Below are 10,200 nucleotides of genomic sequence, written 5' to 3' on the forward strand. Positions count from 1 at the left end.
AACAAAACAAAACAAAACAAAAACCCCAAACTCAACAAATACAACAACAACAAAACCACAAACAAAACAAAAAACTGGACTGGGAATGTGGCTCAGTGGTAGAGTGCTTGTCTAGCATGCATGAAGACCTGGGTTCCATTCCTCAGTACCAACATAAACAGAAAAAGCCATAAGTGGTGCTGTGGCTCAAGTGGTAGAGTTGTTAGCACTGAGCAAAAGAAGCTCAGAGACAGTGCCCCAGCCTAGGGTTCAAGCCCCAGGACTGGCAAAAAAAAAAAAAAAAGAGAAAAAGAAAACTGTTTTCAATCTGCGTTAGCATCTCCCACTTGAAGCAGGTTCTTTGCGGGCCCTCCCCCACGCCCTCTTGTTGCCACGGAGACCGAGGACGCCCAGGACGCCTCCTTTTCTCCGTTCAGGATGCTTCTAGGAAGGTGCGCCGTGACGCAAGTACGCTCGGGGCGGTGCTGGCCGCCGCGTTGGCTGCTGGGAGTCAGTGATTAGTAGCTGGACCAGGAAGTGGCGGGCGCAGTCTGGGCGGAGACGTCGTCCGAGCTGAGGTGTCCGCCGCTCGCTCACCCTCCGCTGCCGTCGCGAGTGGTGAGACTCCCGACGGGGGGCAGACGCGCTGGGCGTGAGCAGGGGCGACTGAAGGCCTGAGGAGCCGCAGGGGGCGGCGGCTGGCCGGCACACAGACGACGCGAGTGGCGAGCTGTCTTCTCCCTGGGTACGAGCCGCGCCCGCCCGGGGGCGAGGGGCCCCGGCGAGGGGCCTCGGGCGAGGGGCCGGCCGGGGCCTGGTGCTGCCCGCGTCGCCTCTTCCCAGGGGGACGAGCGTGTCTTCGTCCCGGGAGGCGGCGCCTGCGCGTCCCCGCGTCCCCCACGTACGCTGGCGTGGTCTTTTATAGGCCGGAGGTGAAGGGAGCAAACTTTAGGGTTGGAAAAAAGAGAATTCCCAGCTGGTTGTGCCGCCTCCCGAGCTCCCAAGTTTACGTGAGCCGGAGCCCAGAGAGGGCGTGGGAGGAAGCTGGGGAGCCCCAGGGTGCGCCCCGGCTTCACCCAGCTGCCTGTTGAAGACCTGCTTTCTACTGAGCCCGGACTGTGATTTGCAGTAGGTGTTTGCTGCTGGGATCCTATTTTCTGCCCCTGAAGTGGGAGGCAATTGGTGGCACCCCCAGCTCCAGGTTATGAAAAGCTTGAGTGCTCAAGTGCCTGGCCAGCACCTCTGAGGGTCAGGCCGGAAAGGAGGGAAGGTGGGTGATCTGAGTCGAGTATCCAGCCACGGAGGAACGTGCCAGGCCCTTTTGAGTTTTGGTGGTCCCCCTCCCCCCTCTTTCTGTCTCTCTCTCTCTCTCTCCCCACGTCCCTTGGAGAGACATACAGGTCAGAAATCAGTACAGGTACTGAGTAGTATGTGAAAAAGAGGAAAAGTTAGGTGTAGTATACAACATTGAAGGAGAAAAACCTGCCCTATGTGCCACGGAGTGTTCGTTCTGGGAGGGCAGAGAGAGGTCGCCTTTGTTTTAGAGACATTACATTCCAGCTCCAGCTCTGGTGTCTGGAGGATTAGCTGTGTGGCAGCAAAACACACACCCCTCCCCCATATGCGTAGAAGTTTGTTAGTAAATAGTAAAGCCACACAACTATGATTCCAGTTTATATTAGTTTGGTTGGATCTGATGCAAAATAAAATTATTATAGGCTTGGAGACAAGCTCACAAATGAGAAGAAGCAGATTGTAAAATCCTAAAACATTCCTGTTGCACCTTGTAAAGACAATCTGCCTTTTCAACAGTGCTTTTTAACACATTAAATAAAGCTGTGCAAGTTACAAAAGCCTAAGTGCTGACTAAGCAATGCCAATGACTCTGTTAGAGAAGAGGTGTTAATATTTTTTGTTACTTTTCTCGTAGCTGGGGGTGTGAAGCAGGCTACCCTGACTCCTAAATTGCCCTAGCCATCCACAGCCCTATAAATTGTCACCATTTTGTTTTGGACCAAGTTGATTTTAAAGCAGTGGACAGCCTAGACAGCTACACGGCTGTTAGGAAATGAAACTGAGAGAAAGCAGGTGTTCCTTATTTAAGTTTACACTATTGCAGTGCTTAGATTATTTTTCACACCTTAATGCCCCTTTTGCTGTTTTTAGTTAGCTTACGTTAGTTTTACAGGGGAGATTTCATCCTTTCAGTTCTACACGTTTACAATATATTCCAAACTATCTCATCCCCTCTACCACTCTTACTGTTTTTTTTTTTTAAATTTAATTTAATTTTATTTGTGAACATACTGTACAGAGGGGTTACAATTACATAGGCAGGATAATGGCGTACATTTCTTACCAAGCATTGCAGCCTCCTCCTTTGGTTTACCCTTCACATTCCTTCCCAGCCTCCCCCCTCCCCCCCAATCCCAATCCTTCTCCTTCCCCCCCTTCTCCCCCCCTCCCGCACCGATGTTAGCTCGTTTTGGACGTGACAACTTGTACTTCTCATTGTTGCAACAGGTCCGCCTGTATCCTTAAACAACTGGTTTTTCCCCATCTCCTACACAAGTTATACAGACATCAAATATAGTGAAAGCAGGGGTTATACTGTGGGGGAGGGACATACAAAGCAACAAATATATAAATGCGTTAGAAACACATGCATGAAAGAAAAAAAACATTAAAATACATATCTAAGGGTTCATTTTCCTGACATCACATTATCTGACCTTTTCCGCTTGACTCATACATATACTAGATATTGCAAATAAGGGAAACCATGGGACCTATGTTTCTTTGGGCCTGGCTTACTTCACTTAATATAATTTTTTCCAAGTTTTTCCATTTCCTAACAAATGGGGCAATGTCATTCTTTCTGATGGAGGCATAGAATTCCATTGTGTATATATACCACATTTTCTTGATCCATTCATCTACTGAGGGGCATCTGGGTTGGACTCTTACTGTTTTTTAAGCAAGGTACTCTGCACTGGGAGGACTTTCTACACCTTTCAAAGTGCCTCACAAGCAAGACATTTATCACAGGCTTGTGAAACCAATTAGGGTAGTGCCATTTAGAGGTCATTTTTTTACTTAGAATTATGTAGCTTGTGCTTAAAGTCCAGGTGTTACTATTTAGGATTTTTAAACTAAATGTGTGTATGTATATATATATATATATATATATATATGTATGTTTATATATATATATATAAATATATATAAATTTGGCTTTTTTTCCCCTGGGTAGCCACTTGCTTCACTATACTTGTTTTTCGGTGTGTGTGTTTGTGTGCACACTTGCCGGTCCTGGGGCTTGAACTCAGGGCCTGGGCACTGTCCCTGAGCTGCTTTTTTTTAGTCGGTTGTGGGGCTTGAACTCTGGGCCTAGGCGTTATCTGTGCGCTCTTCAGCTCAAGGCCAGCGCTCTACTGCTTGAGCCACAGCACCACTTTTGGTTTTCTAGTGATTTATTGGAGATAAAAGTCTCACGGAGTTTCTTGCCCAGGCTGGCTTTGAGCCTTGATCCTCAGATCTTAGCCTCCTGAGTAGCCAGGATTACAGGCATGAGCCACCAGCAGCTGGCCCCTTAGCTGCTTTTTGCTCAAAGCTAGCATTCTACCACTTGAGCCACAGTGCCACTTCTGGCCTTTTCTGAATAGTTTATTGGAGATAAGAGTCTCACGGACTTTGTTGCCTGGGCTAGCTTCAAACTTCAGCCCTCAGATCTCAGCCTCCTGAATAGCTAAGATTACAGGTGTGAGCTGCCACCAGCACCCAGCTTTCACTATACTCTTAAGATGCCCAGTGGCAGCTCCCAATTCACCTTAACATGATGAAGGCAGACGTCTGCCCTCAGTGTAAGCCTGTTGCTAAGCTGTGATGCTAGTACTTACATGTATATTCATTCAGTGAATTTCAATTTGTGATCGTTTGAATTTGCTACGGGTTTGTCAGGTGTAATCCATATGTTTAATAATCTTTTCTTCAGGCTGGGTGCCAGTGGCTCATGCCTGTAATCCTAGCTACTCAGGAGGCTGAGATCTGAGGATCACAGTTCAAACCAGCCCAGGCAGGAAAGTCTGTGAGACTCTTTAGTTAACCACCAGAAAACCAGAAGTGGTGATGTGGCTCAAGTGGTAGAGCACTTGCCTTGAGCTGAAGAGCTGAGGGACAGTGCCCAGGCCCAGAGTTCAAGCCGCACAACTGACAAACAACAGCAACCCCAAAATAATCTTTTCTTTTTTTTTTTTTTTTTTTTTGGGTCTGGTCGTGGGGCCTGAACTCTGGGCCTGGACGCTGTCCCTCAGCTCTTCAGTTCAAGGCTAGCGCTCTACCACTTGAGCCACAGCGCCACTTCCGGCTTTTTTTTTTTTTTTTGCTTTATGTGGTGCTGAGGAATCGAACCCAGGGCCTCGAGCATTCAAGGCAAGCGCTCTACCACTGAGCCACCTTCCCAGTCCCCCCAGTTTAATTAACACTCTTAACTGTCATATCCATTCAGCAATCTAGGGCTCTTCCTAGGCTACCCTCTTTTCTTATGGACCTAGGGAGAAGGAAAGAGGAATGTTTTTAGTTTTTTTGTCCGTTGTGGGGCTTGAATTCAGGACCTGGACACTGTCCCTGAGCCTCTTTTGTGCTCAAGGTTAGTGTTCTATCAATTGACCCACAGCACCACTTCCTGTTTTTGAGTGATTAATTGGAGGTAAGGGACTTTAAGGCTTGGATCTGAGTCCTCAGATCTTAGCCTCCTGAGTAGCTAGGATTTTTCTGTATTGTATTGAAATGGCTCAGAATTGTAGTTTTAGACTGGGAGGAAAAGTGAAGAGGTTATTTAGTACTACCTCCTTCAAATCAGAAGTGTTCTAATTTTTGATAGCTATATATACATATCTTTTCTACTTTTTTTTTCTTTCTTGTCCTGTGGTTTGAATTGGACCTCACATTTGAGGTGTGACCTCAGGCTTTTTGTTGTTCTTGTTATTTTTTAGATAAGGTCTTTTTTATTTTTGCACTGGAGTGATTCTCAGATCACAGTTCTCTAACCCTACCTGTTGCTTGCACTGTTTTGTTAAGACAGGGTCTTGTTAATTTTTCTACTGGCTGACCTTGAACTATGATTCTCCTGTGTGCCACCATGCCTAGTTCAGTAGCTATATTTTTTTAAAAAGTGAAAATTGAAGCCGGGTACTGGTGGCTCATGCCTATAATCCTAGCTACTCAGGAGGCTGAGATCTGAGGATCGAGGTTCAAAGCCAGCCCGGGCAGGAAAGTCCATGAGACTCTTATCTCCAAAAAATGACTAGAAAACTGGAAGTGGTACTGTGGCTCAAGTGGTAGAGCACTCACCTTGAGCTGAAGAGCGCAGGGACAGTGCCCAAGCCCAGACAGAGTTCAAGCCCCAAGGCTGACCAAAAAAAAAAAAAAAGTGAAAATTGGTGAAATTTTAGTTCTGAACCTAGTATATTCAAAATGTCACTTGTGTGTAATTAATGTAAAATGTCTTACTAATAACTAAAAGCATCCTTTTTCTTTGTACAAAGAGTGGAATCTGGCATATATTTTATACTTATAGTATATCTCAGTTTTAACTGCATTTCAGATGCCTGTTGGGTACTTGTTGCTAGTGGTTACTATAGCGGACAGCACAGCTTTTGGGAATAATTTTGTCTACTACTGTGTAACCTAATACTTGACAGATAATAAGCAACATGCTACAAAACTAATCATAAGAGGTAGAGTTATTTGGGAAATAGCTATTGAAGTGTTTGAATTTAGCGTCTAGGGTTGAGTGACCTTAAAAATGCTTATTTTTGTCTTTGCAGCATTATGGATCCAAGTTTACTGAGAGAACGGGAACTGTTTAAGAAACGAGCTCTTTCTACTCCTGTGGTAGAAAAACGTACATTACCTTCGGATTCATCATCATCAAAGAAGAAGAAAGCAAAGGTAGAACATGGAGGGTCATCAGGATCAAAACAAAGTTCTGGTTAGTGAAATGCTTTATACTTTAAAACTTTTTTTTCTTTTGTAACAGTTCAGCATTCATGATTTTAGACACTTTGTGAAATGTGAGTTATGGAATGAGAAGGATTTAAGCCATAAAGATGTTAGGCTATTATCTCTTTAACAGTGCTTTCTGGAGTCTTTCTAATTCCTTTTTCCTGCAAGGAGAGCAGGAAATATTTCCCTCTTTATTTCTTTCTGCTTTAACCCTATCATATTAAAATTCCTGCTAAAACTTAAAAAAAAAAAAAGACCCACTGGGTACCACTGGCTCATGCCTGTAATCCTAGTTACTCAGGGGGCTAAGGTCTGAGGATCATGGTTTGGAGTGTGCCTGGGCAGGAAAGTCCATGAGAATCTCCAGTTAAACCAGCAAAAAACCGGCAGTAGTGTTGGCTCAAGTGGAGCACTAACCTTGAGCAAAACTACTGAGGGACAGGGCCCAGGCTCTTGAGTTTGTTACAGGATTGACACATTCACAAAAAAGACTTCATTGAGGTTTAGTTTACATACCATACAGTTCACTTATTTTGAGTATATAATTTACAGTTTTTAAGTGTGGAGCTGTGCAATTATCAGTACAGTCTAGGGGCTTGAACTCTGGGCCTGGGCACTGTCCCTCAGCTCTTCAGCTCAATGCTAGTACTCTACCACTGGAATCACAGCGCCACTTCTGTTTTTCTGGTGTTTTATTGGAGAGTCTCATGGGCTTTCCTGCCTGGGCTGGTTTTGAACCATGATCCTCAGATCTCAGCCTCCTGAGTAGCTAGGATTGTATAGGCGTGAGCCACCAGCGCCCAGCCATTTTCATCCTCATAAAAGTTGTGATGTGTTCCAGCCTTAAGTAACCTTAAGTAACAGTAGTAGACAAAATTATTCCCAAAAGCTATGCTGTCTGCTATAGTAACCACTAGCAACAAAGTAAGTAATTACTTTGTGCCTTTCTGGGCAATTCTTTTTTTTTTTTTTTTTTGCCAGTCATGGTGCCTGAACCCTGGGCCTGGGCGCTGTCCCTCAGTTCTTCAGCTCAAGGCTAGTGCTCTACCACTTGAGCCACAGCACCACTTTCAGCTTTTTCTGCTTATGTGGTGCTGAGGAATCGAACCCAGTGTCTCATGAATGCAAGGCAAGCATTCTACCACTGAGCCACCTTCCCAGCCCCTGGGCAATTCTTATAAATGGAATTGTATAATAACTGGTCCCCCTCCCCCAGTACTGGGATTTGAACTCCTCAGGGCTTATTAGTATATATATATTAGGTTTATCTTTAATCTCAGTAGCCTTTACTCACAGTAAATATTAACATCCCCTCCTCAGGATTGTATCCATGACATTATACAAGCTAGACAAGCATTCTGCTTTTGAGTTATATCTTCTGACCTAAAAACTTAATTTTTTCACTTTGGCAGTATTGAAGTGTGAACTGAAGGCTTTTTGCTTGCTAGGCTGGCACTCTATGCCTACCTGAGCCACACCTCCAGCCATGGTTTGTTTTTTTTTTTTTGTTTTTGGTGGCTGTTATTATTTTTGTGTGCTAGTATTTGGGCTTAACCTCTGGTCTAGGTTTTACATTGTTTTTCTACTCAAAGCTGGGACTTGAGCCGTGCGCCTCTAGTTCTAGCCTTTTACTGAACACTAGTTATGCTACTCCTTGGGCAACAGTTCAACTTCCTTCTTTTTGGTGGTTAATTGGAAATTAATCACCAGGTCATGGACTTTCCTGCTAAGGCTTCTTTGACCTGCAATCCTTAGATCTTAGCTTCCTAAGTAGCTAGGTCTAGAGCCACCAGCACCTAGCTTTTATAACAGATTTTGTTATCCACCATGTACCAAGAGGACCCTGCATGTAAGTTGCATTTTTTTGTGTATGTTCATACTCTTGAAGTCAGGGCCTGGGCATTGTCCCTGAGCTTTTTTTGTTGTTGTTGTTGCTGTTGTGGGGCCTGAACTCTGGCCTGGGCGCTGTCCCCCAGCTCTTCAACTCAAGGCTAGTACTCTACCACTTGAGCCACAGTGCCACTTCTGGCTTTTTCTGCTTATGTGGTGCTGAGGAAGCGAACCCAGGGCTTCATGCATGCAAGGCAAGCGCTCTACCACTAAGCCACCTTCCCAGCCCCTCCCTGAGCTTTTTTTTTTTTGTTCAAAGTTTGTGCTCTGCCACTTGAGCCACAGTTCCACTTCCAGCTTTTGTTGACATTAAAAACATTGTCTTTCAATGTACAAGAAGAGAGGGAAATAAAGGGAGCAACCTCATTCACAATAACCTCCCCAAAAATAAAATATTTAGGAATTAACCTAACCAAAGATGTAAAAGAACTATTTAATGAGAACTATAAAAAGTTAAAGAAAGAAATTGCAGAAGACACTAGGAAATGGAAAGACCTCCCATGCTCCTGGATAGGCCGACTTAATATAGTAAAGATGGTAATACTTCCAAAACTAATATACAAATTCAATGCAATTCCTATTAAAATCCCAATGACGTACATCACTGAAATACAGAAAACAGTCCAAAAATTCATATGGAACAACAAAAGACCTAGAATAGCCAAAACAATTCTAGGGGATAAAGACAATATGGGAGGGCTATCCATGCCGAACTTCAAACTCTACTATAGAGCTATAATAACAAAGCATGGTACTGGCACAAAAACAGACCCGAAGACCAATGGAACAGAATAGAAGATCCAGAAATAAATCCACAGGCCTACAGCCAGCTGATATTCGACAAAGGAGCCAAAGACATACAATGGAAGAAACACAGCCTCTTCAACCGCTGGTGCTGGGAAAACAGGGCGGCCACATGCAGAAAACTAAAAGTGGACCTCAGCCTATCACCATGCACCAACATCAACTCAAAATGGATTAAAGACCTTAACATTAAACCTGAATCTCTGAAACTACTGCAGGACAGAGTAGGAGAGACACTTGAACTAATAGGCACAGGAAGGAACTTCCTGAACAGAGTCCCAGGATCACAACAAGTTGGAGAGAGACTCGACAAATGGGACTACCTTAAAATAAAAAGCTTCTGCACAGCTAAATCTATCGCAATTAAGCTAGAAAGACAACCAACTAATTGGGAAAAAATATTTACCAGCAATATATCAGACAAGGGGTTAACATCCTGTATATACAGGGAACTCAAGAAACTAATCCCTCCCAAACCTAACAAACCAATTACTAAATGGGCAAGGGAACTAAAGAGGGACTTCTCAAATGAAGAAATAAAAATGGCAAAGAAACACATGAGGAAATGTTCATCATCCCTGGTGGTGAAGGAAATGCAAATAAAGACAACCCTGAGATACCACCTTACCCCAGTCAGAATGTCCCACATCCACAAATCAGCCAACGACAAATGCTGGAGGGGATGTGGAGAACGAGGAACGCTATTACACTGCTGGTGGGAATGTACACTTATACAACCACTTTGGAAAGCAGTCTGGAGGGTCCTTAGAAAGCTAAAGATTGACCTCCCTTACGACCCAGTCATACCACTTCTAGGCATCTACCCTGAACAACAGGAACCAATATACAAGGACACGTGCACCTCCATGTTTATTGCAGCACTGTTCGCAATAGCTAGGATATGGAAACAACCTAGATGCCCCACCACAGATGAATGGATCCAAAAATTGTGGTATCTATACACAATGGAATATTATGCAGCCATTAGAAATGACAAAATAATGGCATTTGCAGGGAAATGGATGGAGCTAGAAGGAATCATGTTGAGCGAGGTAAGCCAAGAACGAAGAGACAAACAGTACATGGTCTCCCTGATAAGTGGATGCTAAATCCAAAATGTTAGGTGATATTACAAAACTAACAGGACTTAAGAAACAAAGAACTCCCACTCATCTGGTTGAACCACTACTAAATATCCCCACGCTGCTGATCACATATATGGTGTATAACATGTGAACACCGTTATATGTTACAGACTGTGATAGACAATTTGCTCCAGGAAAGTTAGAATGAACTTGTGACTTTAAATGAGCATCATTATTCCACAATACTGTGAATTTCCGGAAATTATGTAAACACTTAATCACAATAAAAAAATAAAAGAACCTCGGGGAAGAGAGGGAGGGAGGGGATGGTAGGGGGAAAACAATGGAGGGGGTAACAATGTTCAAGAGGAAGTGTACTCATTACCTTACTCACTGTAACCCTCTGTATAGTATCTTTACAAAAAAAAAAAAAACC

The 10,200-nt window shown here is 43.9% G+C and overlaps 1 protein-coding gene across 2 annotated transcripts in view; it reads left to right on the forward strand.

Moving 5' to 3' along the window:
* Positions 1–506: 506 nt before the first annotated feature.
* The window catches only part of Gtf2e2 (general transcription factor IIE subunit 2), a 42,974-nt gene continuing 33,280 nt past the window's right edge, over positions 507–10,200 (forward strand). Inside the window, exons 1-2 of one of the 2 annotated variants that reach the window (XM_070016248.1) lie at positions 507–597; positions 5,808–5,971. In XM_070016248.1, the coding sequence (XP_069872349.1) occupies positions 5,812–5,971 (160 nt within the window). In that variant the 5' untranslated portion in view covers positions 507–597; positions 5,808–5,811. Of the gene's footprint in view, positions 725–5,807; positions 5,972–10,200 lie in introns of both variants that reach the window. The other variant, XM_070016247.1, reaches the window with a different exon arrangement.

The sequence above is a fragment of the Dipodomys merriami genome, unplaced genomic scaffold (assembly GCF_024711535.1).
Source record: "Dipodomys merriami isolate MVZ:Mamm:240054 unplaced genomic scaffold, mDipMer1.0.p SCAF_12, whole genome shotgun sequence".
Lineage (NCBI taxonomy): Eukaryota > Metazoa > Chordata > Mammalia > Rodentia > Heteromyidae > Dipodomys > Dipodomys merriami.